The sequence below is a fragment of the Zophobas morio genome, unplaced genomic scaffold (genome assembly GCF_036711695.1).
Source record: "Zophobas morio isolate AGI-343-1 ecotype UQ-CSIRO unplaced genomic scaffold, CSIRO_AGI_Zmor_V1 ptg000063l, whole genome shotgun sequence".
Taxonomy (NCBI): Eukaryota; Metazoa; Arthropoda; class Insecta; order Coleoptera; family Tenebrionidae; genus Zophobas; species Zophobas morio.
Genome location: NW_026972168.1, coordinates 86,321 through 98,818, shown reverse-complemented (window position 1 = coordinate 98,818; position 12,498 = coordinate 86,321). Strand labels below are relative to the sequence as shown.

At 23.5% G+C, this 12,498-nt stretch overlaps 2 protein-coding genes across 2 annotated transcripts; both read left to right on the top strand.

Moving 5' to 3' along the window:
* The first annotated feature begins 1,438 nt into the window (after positions 1 to 1,438).
* Positions 1,439 to 5,882, top strand: LOC135143528 (replication factor C subunit 1-like). Its single transcript, XM_064075410.1, has 12 exons — positions 1,439 to 1,493; positions 1,552 to 1,635; positions 2,066 to 2,153; positions 2,287 to 2,440; positions 2,844 to 2,974; positions 3,559 to 3,695; positions 4,918 to 5,013; positions 5,241 to 5,363; positions 5,421 to 5,593; positions 5,646 to 5,704; positions 5,765 to 5,788; positions 5,869 to 5,882. Exons 5-12 carry the CDS (start codon positions 2,926 to 2,928, stop codon positions 5,880 to 5,882), a joined length of 675 nt encoding a protein of 224 aa, XP_063931480.1. The 5' UTR covers positions 1,439 to 1,493; positions 1,552 to 1,635; positions 2,066 to 2,153; positions 2,287 to 2,440; positions 2,844 to 2,925.
* LOC135143534 (replication factor C subunit 1-like) lies at positions 5,872 to 12,333 on the top strand. Its single transcript, XM_064075412.1, has 7 exons — positions 5,872 to 5,912; positions 6,361 to 6,532; positions 8,265 to 8,330; positions 8,380 to 8,540; positions 8,958 to 9,044; positions 10,129 to 10,202; positions 12,258 to 12,333. The coding sequence occupies exons 1-7, from the start codon at positions 5,882 to 5,884 to the stop codon at positions 12,315 to 12,317; spliced, it is 651 nt and encodes a 216-aa protein (XP_063931482.1). The 5' UTR covers positions 5,872 to 5,881; the 3' UTR covers positions 12,318 to 12,333.
* Positions 12,334 to 12,498: the final 165 nt, after the last annotated feature.

The following is a 12,498-nucleotide window of genomic DNA, read 5'->3' as shown; positions in this document are numbered from 1 at the left end:
AAGCATTTTTTCAAGGAAAGTTGGGGACATACCAAATTTTATTTTTTTACATTTTTAGTTTATAGTAAAAAAAGTTGAATATCAAAGGGGGCTTAGCGAATAGCACGAATTTTTCACTTGATTAAACAAATAAGAATAAACTGTCAGAAAAAATAATGATCTATGACTGGGCTTGATAAATACTCTACATTTTACTTTTTCGTTTTGCCATTGGTTAGAAACAGGCAGTTTTTGAATTTTTATTTACTTATAGTATATAAAATTCGTCATCGTTATATTTAACTATGCATATAACTTTAATAGTATAAAAGAAAAAGAAGAAAATAACTAAAAAATAGATAATTTTATATAAATACTATAAACAAGAAATATTAAAAGAATAGAAAATTATAACTTTTTTTCATAAAATATAAAGCAAATAAAAAAAATTAAATAATGATTATAAGTTAATAGACAATACAGGAAATACTCGAATTAAAGAGAATAGAAAAAAATAATGACAATTTTTTATAAAAAATAAAGCAAATAATAAAACTTAATAATGATAAGTTAATAAACATGCGAAGAATTATACAAAAAGAAATTAATAAAAACTTAAGAATAATACATAAAATACTAGAAATAAAAAGAATTGTATAAAATAAAAATCTTTTATTTTTTCATAAAAAATAAAGCAAACAAAAATAAATAATAGTAATGATAAGTTGGTAAACATGTGAAGAAGTTATATAAAAAGGAAAAATTAAAAAATATTAATAACACATGTTTGTTTTTACTATAACTACTGTATATATTTACTACTAATGTTTTCATATTTTATTATTATATATAAATATTATTAATCGTGATTCCACTAAAGTGTTATTATTATATATAAAGTTTTTTAAAAACTTTGCGATATACTAATTAAAATATCTTAATGATTATTATATACTAAAGTGATATTTACTAATATTCGCTTAGCTTCTCTATGTTTACTTCAATATATATTTTCTTTAAAGTTTTGCATATGCGACTAGTTTGATATTTATAAAAGCGATAAAGAATATTTTTCTTAATGTTTATTGATATTATTCTTTTTATTTTGTTATTATTATACTATTATTAACAGGGTGACTTTGGCGGTGAGCTCCCGGACGACCTATTTGGTGGTAGGAAAGGAGGCCGGACCCTCCAAAGAAGCCAAAGCAGCTTCATTGGGCACTAAAACACTTACGGAAGACGCGTTTTTGGAATTGATTGCTTCGCTCCCTGCCCAAAAAGATCCTTATGATATTGAATTGGGCACCAAAAGTCCGGGGTCAGTCTTCTTTTTTTTTCGTGTCCAGATAACTTTTTATAGGACTTTTCTGTGCTTCTATGTTATTTCGTTATTTTTGTTTTTTTTTTTGGTTATAAGAATGTAGCTAATAAATTTTTACTCTTTTTTTAATTATAAATTCTTTTAAAGCTCTCCAACTACTAGGAAAAGGAGTATTTCTGATACAGCGAAGGTAATATTATTATACTTTTCTTACAACATTTTTCTTTCGTGGTTATCGGTTACTACAGGAAAAGGAAAGCAAGAAACCAAAAATTACCGAAAAGTGCTGTCATGATTTGTGGGTTGAAAAATACAAGCCAAAAACTATAAAAGTATATAAAGTTATATTTCACTATTTTTATAAACACAAAAATTCGCTATTCATTAAAATTATTGAAACTAAATGGATAGACTTTCCACTTTATAGCATTTTTGTGGTCTTCATAATATTTTATTAGCAAGTAAACTTCTTGAGTTTTTAAGATAATATAAAAAGATGCTTATCACGTGCATTTAAAAAGTTATAATATTAATAGTAATAAATATATACTCCCTATCTGTGTTTTTTTGGTGCTCTCTCCATCCTTCTAATGTTATTGGTTGACTAATAATTGAAGCTCTCGTATTTGTCGTTGTTGGTGGGCTATGTGCCTAGTTAGGGGAGTCTTCTATTTTGTTTTTTATCGAACCTTTTATAATGAAATACCTTTTTGCTATATCTCAATATTTTTTGGGGCTCCCCCTTTTTTATGCATAATTTAGGAGCTAATAGGCAACAACGCCGCCATTACTCGGCTTTTGGATTGGTTAAAGCGCTTTGACTCTTCCGGAAAGGCCTCTAAACCGCCAAGTTCTGAACATTATACTTTATTTACTTTTTGAGAGACAAATGTTATTTAGCTTGTTTACATCCAATGCACATTTTTTATATACACTTTATAAAGTCTGATTGGCCAATTTTATTATTTAAAATAAACATGAAGGCAAATCCGGCAAAACGCTCGATCCGCAAACCCGCGCTGTATTAATATCCGGCCCCCCAGGCATTGGGAAGTCTTCTGCAGCTTGCCTGCTTGCCAAAGAGGCGGACTACGCCGTTAAGGAGTTTAACGCTAGCGATACGCGCTCAAAAAGCTCGTAACTTCTTTTTATAGTTTTATAGGCAATTGATTGGATAATTTTTTTGGTTCAAATTTTTTAAAAGCCATAAAATTTCCCATAGAATTTTCTTGCTAATTATTTAATAATACAACAATTTAGAAGTTTCGTTATTTTTAAAGCATTTTCTAAAGAGGCTACTGATTGGTATCCTTTGAAGTTCTGACATGAGTAAAATTTATGATTTTTGACACATAAGACCTGATCAATAATGTTCCTCCGTTAGACCCAACGACTCTGCTTACAAATCACTAATTTCTACAACTACTTCCACTAATAATTTAGTTTTATAGTAAAATTTTAATGTCGGAATTCCCCAATTAATGCTTTTCTTTATGTTATATTTTAACCTCCTTTTTAATGATTTATTTAAACCCATCAGACTGCACGACACGGTGAAAGCGTTGACTCAGACCTACGTGGTCAGTTTTTCTGGCGGGAATTATAAAAAACACGTGGTTATTATGGACGAAGTCGACGGGATGTCCTCAGGGGACCGCGGTGGTATCGCAGGTCTCACGGTTTATAGTGAATATTATTATATTATTACCCGTAACTTTCTTGTAAATTTATATTTATTTGTTCATTTTTATATATAAATTGTAGAAAGCAACAGCCAATAAAGCTTTTACACATTTTTTAAGAGTTTTTTTCTTTGAGAATGAGTAGAATTGCGAATGATTGATAAGCATTCAACACTTTTTTTTTCATTTTATTGGTTTAACTTAATAAGCTGCATATATTCTATTAGTTTAAACTTTTTCTTAAAAAAACTTTTGCTGTATAAATTTATTCCGTTTATTTATTATGTACGAAAAAGTTCCTAAACAAAACTTTTCTTTTCCTTTATTAACACATACTTTTTATGTTTTATATTTTGTTTATTTTTATTGTTATTATTATTACATATTTATTAACATAATTTATCCTTTTATATTTTTTTATTTACTAAATTTTTCTATTTTTATAAGTATCTATTAACTATTATATACTTAGTTTATACTAAAATTAAATTTTTAATTATTTTTATATAGATATATTTCATTTTTATTATTTTCCATGTTTTGTACAACTTCTTATTATATTGCGCCAACCAGAGTTGATCCAACTAGTCAAGCACACGAAAGTCCCGATAATTTGCATCGCCAACGATCACAACGATCCGAAGATTCGATCGCTTCTGAATCATTGCCACGACGTGAAGTTTGTCCGTCCATCCGCTCTCGCCATTAAGGTCTTTACGAATTATTATTATTATTATTACACATTTATTAAATTTTCTGATAATAGTTTATTATTTATTATAATTTTTTCTATGTTATTTAGTATTATTACCACCATATTTATTATTGTTTCAATAATATTTTATTTTTCCTTCTTGATATTTATTTTTATTATATATTATTATTTATTATATTACTTATAGTCATTATTTTCTATAAATATTATTTTATGATTTACTACATTATTTTTATCTATTATTATTATTTCTCTATTACTTATTTATTAATTTATTTATTTATTTATTATTCTTATTACTTCAATATTATACTAATTTATTTATTTTTATTTATAGTATATCAATGTTATTTATTACTAGTATTATTAGAGATAATTTATAATAAATACTCTTTTCATTTTATTAATTTACACTTCAATTTTGAATTTTTATCAATATTTTATTATCGTTTATCATATAATAAATTATTTGAAAATGGTATGTTTATCTTTAAGTAGACTTTTTATTATACTAATTATAAATTATTTTTTATATTATTAATTTATATTCATTATTATTATAATAATTATTTTTAAGTAAATATCGTTTATCTTTTGGGTAAAATTTTTTTTTACTTATAATTTATATTTATTTTTATTATTCGTTAATTTATAGGCAACTAATATTTTTTTATTATAAATTTTGATAGAAGTAAATTTTTGTATTTTTTTTTTGAGTGTAATAATTTATTATTATTTTAAGTATAAGTTATTATTTATTATTTTTTTTTATATTAATATTTTTATTTATTTTTGGAATGATAATATTATCTTATATATTAATTATATAGTAAATTATATGTATTTTTAATGATAACGAGATCATCAAAATTATTATTTTACTTTTTAAAAGTTATTAATTAATTATTATTACAAACTTTATTTGAATAATTTCTGTTATAAATTTTTTTTATTTTATAACTTTTTTTTAAATTTTTTAAATAATTTTCTTATAAATATTTGAATTATTTATTATAATTTTTATTATTTCTTGTTTTATTTTGTTTGTTATAATTATTTTTATAATTCTACTATTATTGTTATTCATCACTTCTATTTATTTATTATTTTTTACTAGTTATCCTTATTTTATATTACATATTATTATATATTATTTTTATTATATTATAGTTTTTATATATATACTTAAACTTCATTATTATTCAAAACTGATGAAGGGAAGACTAATGGGGATCGCCCAAAAGGAAGGCCTGAAGCTTGATTCGCAGACTTTGGAGCAAATGATTGTTTCCAAGCACAGCGATATTCGTCAGGTCAGCCAATCAAAATTTGCTTTATTAGTGTTTTTTCTTTAAATTTATATTATCAGTAGTAAAAATACTTTTCATTATTTTTTTTGTATTTTCTTAAGACTTTTCTTTTATTTATAATAATAATATTATTATTATTTATAGTAAAAACACCTTCATTATTTCTTTTTTTTAAATTGTAAGCAGGAAAAATAATAAGAACTTTCTATAAATATTATATACATTTACAGCTTTTAAATCAGCTTTCCATACTCTCTCGTAACTCGAAAACTTTTAGCTACGACGGTGTTAAGAAGGACCTTCTGGAGTCACTGAAAGATGTTTCCATCAATCCTTTTGAAGCTATTCAGAAGGTTTTCTAGTGGATCATTAATTATTACGGTAATAATATTAGTAATAATAATATTAAGATCTACAGTTTTGGAGAAAATAAGAAAATGAGCGTCAATGATAAACTCAAGTTCTACTTTTCTAATGAGCTGGTCCCTCTTTTGAGCCAAGAAAACTTTTTGCACTTCAAGCCTTTTTTGGAGGGGAATTTGTCGCCCAGTGCTCAACAACTGCGTACTCTCCAATTGGTCAGGTGGAGTCATAAGAATTATGACTGAATTATGCAATTATGTATTATAATAAAGTGAAGCCGCCAATAGTTTTAGCGAAGGCGACCTTGTCGACACCCTGATCAACCAATTGGGTTTTTTTCTTCCATTAAATTATTACTTTTCGAGATTGGATTACTCTTCTTTATTATTAGGCTCGTGGAATTTGATGCCGGTTAGTGGAATATTAACACTGGCAAGGCACTACTCTACTTTAATTATAATAATAATATTATTATTACTATTATTATTATTAAAGGCCAGCCACGTTGATGAGAGGCGGCCTTTCTGGGGGAGGTTGGGGTACCTTTTATTTAAATATAGTTAATCTATATTTGAAGTTTTTTTATAATCTAAATTTAATAATAATTATAAATTTTTCTCCGTATCTACTTAAGTCCCCTTTTTAATCAGTGTATTTTTATAATATTAGTAATAAATAAAGTGAAAGTAGCGATGATAATAAGAATCTGTAAATTGTTTTAAAAAAAGTAATCACATTTTCTTTTGTTCTATTGGTTGATTTTTAATCATTATTTTCATTATATAAAGTTTCTATGTTCTTTAAATTAACGTTATCTTTTTTATTATTACATAAATATATTACCTGAAAACTTTTATTATTTTCTTATATATTTAAATATAATGAAATAACATTTATATACAAAATAATAGTATACTGTTTTTTTTATATACAGAATATGTAAGTATTGCTTTTTTGACTACCATTCATTTTATTTATTGCACGTAGGCTTGAGCTTTCCTGGTTGGCTGTCAAATTACAGTAAGAAAAAGAGAAGCGAGCAGCTATTGCTTGACTTGCACCGACACTTGGGCGTCCACTGCATGGTCGGCAAAACCCAGCTCAACCAAAATTACTTGCCGCTTTTAAAAATAAGAATCACTCATTCGTTGATTATAAAGTTTATTATTATTAATATTATTAATATTATTTTAATTATTATTATTATTATTATTTTATTATTAATATAAAATAATGAATGAACTTCTTTTATGTCTAGTATACGTTTATTTTTTTATTAAAAAAGTTGTTTACGGCAGTTATTAAATAGTAAAATTTCTTGGTTTTTCTTAAAGTAAAACTTCACTAAATATTAATATTATGCGGTTGTTGTAGTATCCTTCTTTTTTTATTAGTATAATAATTCTGTTGAGTACTGAAAGTGAAATACTATTTATTTTTTAAAAAAAACTTGGCTGCCAAGAAAAAGGGAGTTTTACACATAAGGAAATATATCGGACAACCCAATCTTTGTTTATATGGCATCTTTTAACGTAAAAAAGGGATTTTTTGTTATAATTTACTTTTCTTGATGAATATTGAATTTAAGTGAAGGCTATAAAGCCCATCAAAGAGTATGCTTCAAAAAATTTTGTGGGAGGAAAACTATTTATTCCCTACATGATTGGTCCTTTTTTCATTATCAAAAAGTATATCCTTCAAAGTGTAGTGGTTACTATATTTATTTTTATATTGTAAAAAGGTATTCTTTTTTTGATGTTTTTTTTTGTAATAACTGTTGAAGTTTATGTGAAAGGCTGGAAAGTAATAAATTCATATTATAGAGTGTCAAAAATATAAATTTTTATTCTCACAATACGTTATATATAAATAATTATGGTTTATCGTTAATACTGAACATATAAACTTTTATTTTACTATTTTTATAAAAAAGATTTGAAGGTAATGAATATGTTTTATAAACACTAAAAAAAAGTACTCAATATTTACAGTTATAAGTTTACTATTTATAATGCTCCTTATATCAATATATATAAAAAGCTATGAATAGTGGTGAATGTTTTTTGGTGAACTTTAAAGTAATAAATATTTTTTCTAAAATAAAGCGTAGTCATACTAACTTTTTTTCATTCTAATTATAAAAATATATAAAAAGATATGAATAGCAATGAATATTTCTATAAACACTTTAAAGGAATAAATACTAATTTTTACGATAAATTATATATAAATACTAGTAGTTTATTAAAACTAAACGTATAAACTTTTCAATAATAATAATAAAAGTTTATAAGAACAGTAAATATTTATATTATTTTCTAAAAGTTTACATCAATATTTGTTTCCAAGAATATTATTGTATTTATATTTATATTTTTAAGAGTATTATTTATTACTATTAAAATTGAGTAATTCTTAAAAAAAGTTAGAAAATCTAATAAAAATTTATTTTACTGATCGTGTTTCGTATCTTTTATTTAAATATTATTTTATATATTATAAAACTTTATTTTTTATCCAGTTTTCTTATGTTTTATATTTATATTCTCATTCTATAATAATTTTTAAACAAACAAAATATTAATAATATATAATTAATATTAAACAATTTTTTCTCAGTAATTTTTTTAAATGAATTTTTTTCCAAATCCTTATAAAAGTATAAATATACCCATTTTTTTTGTGGATTTAATATAAAGACGATTGGCTCTGGTACAGAATGGTTTCATTATTACTTTCTTCTGATTGGTTTCTAAAACGAATTAGAAAAGTTAATTTATGAATGTTTTCTACGTAATGATATTTAAACTTTTCCTTTATAACTGTTTACTTTTATAATAATTGTATTACTAATTAATGATAACAACCATAATAATATAAATAATATTCAGTAAAGTCGATGGAATAACAGGAACTATTCAGTTTATGGATCGATATACTCTTACACGTGACGACTGGTAAAAACTTTTAAACTACTAAGCACTTTATTGGCTAATTTTTTTAAAGGGACTCTATTATTGAACTTGCTGAATATAAAGGCCAACCAACGGTACTCTCCCAAATAGACACGAGGACAAAGTCGACGTTTACGCGCCTTTACAACAAAAGCCAGCACGTGTTGCCGTTTTCACTAAAAGCCAAACCCTCCCGCCAACGCTCAGGCTCCCGTACTTTTATTTTTATTTTTTTTTAATAAAACTTTTTATTCAACTATTGATATTTAAAACCTTTTTTAAAAAACTTTTACTAAAGCTTTTTTTTCTGTTGTCTATAATATATTTGTCAAAACTTTCACTTATAATCTTTTTTTTAATTAATAATGGAATTATATATGCGCTTTCTATTTATTTATCTTAAACTCATTGTTATTTTAAGTATTATTGTATTTTTTTATTATTTTTATTATTTACAGTTCTTTTAAATAATCTTTTTTTATTATTATTATAAATATTTTCAATATTTACTTATTTATATATATATAATTGCTGTACTTTTTTATATTACAAACTAGAAAAGGACTTTGTTTCTTCAATATGTAAAACTATTTTTTATTATTATGTATTATTAATTATTCTTATTTATAGCGCCTTCAGTTTTCAAAGATTATGAGAATGAGCGTTTTTCAGAGCCGGAAGTAAGTGAAACTTCTGGAGAAGAAGAATTTCTTAAAGGTTTAATAAATTATTATTATTGTCATTATACGTTTTTCTTTTTCTTGTTAAAGTTTAAATATAAATTAAAATAATAATATTCTCTTAATAACTTTATTTAGTTTAAAATATTCAAATATATTGATAAAATATGCAAAAGCGAACACATTTAACAAATTTCTTTAAAAAGTAAATAAATAAAAGTTAAACTTTATATATAAAAATTAATTTATAGGAAAAGTTTTAAATAAATTAAGCATAACAAGTAAAATTCATACTTTCCACTTATTTCCTTTATAACACTTTTTCAGTTTTACGCTTTCTACGAGTTTTATATAGATTTTTGTTATTAATATTTTAAAAGTTTTATTTATAAGTAAATAAGTTTTACTTTTTACATATATCGTTTAGTATTTTATATAAAATTATAAATATCCTGTTATATAACTTTTTTATGTTCTATTTGCTAATATTACTACCTGGTTTACTTATTTTTATAACTCTTCTTTATTAGTTTGATAATACTTATAAAAGTTTTAAATATTATTCTTTTCTCTATAACTTTATATTCAGTGTTGTAAAATTTAAAAAGTTTTACTTATTTTTATTCTTAATAAAGTGTATATAAAGGTTTATATTGCATTTTTTTTATTCGTAATTTATATAACAAGTTTAATACTATTGTAAAAGTTTCATAGGCACCATCTTTATAAGTTATATTTAGTTTAATAATATTAAAAATATTTTTCTATAGTCATATAAATTTTATTCGTTGTGATTTTTCTAAATATATTTTGACAAAAAAATATAGAAAAATAAAAAAATATTTAATATAATTCATAATTAAACTTTTATTAATATTATTAATAACATTAAAGTTATGTTCTAATAAACTTGTGCTGTTTATTTTTATAAATTTTATTATTTTATTTATAAATATTTTTTATTTTATATTAATGAACTAAGTATCTATACTTTTTCTTTGTTATAGTATACTTTACTTAAATTATTTTTTTTCTTATTTTGTTATAAATAAGTTTTTATATTATTCAAAAGATTTTATTTCTCTGGAAATAAATAAAAATTTATACCTTCTTTTGTTTAGATCGTAATATAAAAGCTAAAAGTTCTTCAAAAAAAACAAATAAACGGAAAACTGCTTGTACTGATGTTAAAAAAGTATACTTTTTTTGATTATTCTACCGATTAATTGTTATTCATTATTATTACTTTTACTAAATTTCTCCTACGCCCAACTTTATTATTTTTTACTTTTAATGTATATTGACATAAAATGCTGGTGATGTTTTTATTATTTCCTTACAGTGTTGTTGGACAACTGCAGCAATACCAGTGATTATTACCATAATTATTATACTTATAATTATATTATTGTTATTATTACTATTATTATTGTACATTAATTTTTATTTTAAGAAGTTTTATACTATTTTTATTAATAATTAATGTTGTTAGTATGTATTTCCTTGTTCTTCAAAAATTTTTATTGTTATCATATGTATTATATATAAAATTTTATACTATTTTTATTAATAATTATTATTAGTATTTATATTCTTCTAATAAAATTTATAACATTTTTTACTGAAAGTTATTATTTTTATAACCATTTTACTTGTGTAAAGCAGTTTATGATAACCGTTTTTGTGTTATTAAATATTTCATTATAAAGTTTGTTAGTTATTAATAACGAACTGATCAACAATATAAAGTTTAAAATTGTATTTGACTATAAAATGGGATCATTTAAGTTTTAGTCGGAAAAAAAATATTTTTCTAGAAAATCATTTAACTTATTTGACGCTAATGAACAACAAACTTTTATTTTGACTTAGATTTGAGGCATTTTAAATTTTATTTGGAACTAATTAAGTTATTGATTAGTAGGCATTCTTAAAGAATTCCTGATTATCGCTGTTAACTCTGATTGGACTTAATTTAATTGGCTCAAATAACTGTTACATAGAATATAATATATTTTATACATTCGCTATGATTTTTGTTAAGAAGTTAATTTCCTGCTTATTAAATTCTGGTTGGTCAAGAATTTCCTTATAAAGTTACTTATATTACGTTTATTTTTGAAATAAAATAGTTTAAAGTATTCTTAATAGGAGTGGAGTTTTTATTTATAAACTGCGGCCAGTATAAGTCGATCACACGCAATGCATAAATAGTGTATCAACCCAACAAAATTGTGTTTGTATTCAATAAAAATTTCTTACGCTTTAGCGAAATTATCAAAAAAAAAATTTCCACTTTAAATTTTTTAATGTTGAAGACCGAAAAAATATTAGTTTCAAGTAAATGTTTCCTTATAAAATTTAGCGATATACAATAAAAAAATATAAATAATTTTTCAAGCAAAAAAATAACAACAAATGGCATGGATTTTAAAGGCTGTCATATTGTGCTGAAGAGCGCACATTTTTTATAATTACTGGATTGTTTCCTTTATATAGTATGACGCTGAGAAAATAGTTTATAAACTAAAAATTTACCTTGCCATATTCAATGAGTTATTAAATTTTATTCTTTCAGTTAATTATTCTGTTCAGTTATTTATAACTAAAATGACTTGAGTTCGTTGTCTTGCGCACGTTCTACTATTATGTTTGTCCACCAAAGCAAAATTGTAGATTCTTAAAAAAATCATTTGGTTAATGTATACTTATTTTTAAGCTCTTTCTGGCTCTTGTCAAGCTTTCACCATATGCCAGCTGTGGTTGCTCCATAAGTTCCAAACTCCAAGAACTTTTTTTAAAGTAAAATATTACAAAGAACTTTGTTAATTAAAGCTTAATGGCACTATAATAATTTAGTTTCATAGTCCTTCAAGGGCAGCACGCACGCTATCCTTAACCTATTTATTGATAAGTGTAGTGCCCTCATACGAGCAGCCTCAGTTAAATAACATAATAAACTTTTGTTGTTTTAATTTTATTTATTTATTAAAAAAATTGATGCTACTTTCAAATTTTTAAAATTTTAATATTGATATTTAAATACGTTTTATTTGCTATACTTGTTAATTTGCGAATTGCATACATAATTGTTCTCATATTTTGATATATGTGACCGTGCAAACGCGCCTTCATGATTTCAGTTTAATGTATACTTATAAATTAACTTATCATACTTATTGTAAGATAGATAACTTCCCTTATTTTTAATTTAATTTTTTTTCTACTTAATTTTAATTTTTTTATTTAGGATCTTGATGTGGAGCAGTCTACTAAAAAATCTAAAAGTAAAAGAGCGAGGACTCACTGAGCAGACTTTTTTTAAGAATTAAATTCAATACATTAGATTCAGTGTCCCCGAAAACTTTGTTTCCTTTATAATGGTTTATAAAAATAGTAAAAAGTAAACTTTCTAACCTTCTGTGCATTACTATCGGTTTATATGACTTTGCAAATTGCTTATTATTTTCTTTAAAATTGCAAGGTAATAA

Coding starts and splice junctions, on each gene's coding strand:
- LOC135143534 (XM_064075412.1), top strand. CDS start 5,882: ATGAGAGGCGGCCTTTCTGGGGGAGGTTGGG. Junction 8,541..8,957: donor CCGCCAACGCTCAGGCTCCC/GTACTTTTATTT, acceptor TCTTATTTATAG/CGCCTTCAGTTTTCAAAGAT. Junction 10,203..12,257: donor CTTGTACTGATGTTAAAAAA/GTATACTTTTTT, acceptor TTTTTTATTTAG/GATCTTGATGTGGAGCAGTC.
- LOC135143528 (XM_064075410.1), top strand. CDS start 2,926: ATGGACGAAGTCGACGGGATGTCCTCAGGGGACCGCGGTGGTATCGCA. Junction 2,975..3,558: donor GGACCGCGGTGGTATCGCAG/GTCTCACGGTTT, acceptor TGCGCCAACCAG/AGTTGATCCAACTAGTCAAG. Junction 5,014..5,240: donor AGCACAGCGATATTCGTCAG/GTCAGCCAATCA, acceptor ATACATTTACAG/CTTTTAAATCAGCTTTCCAT.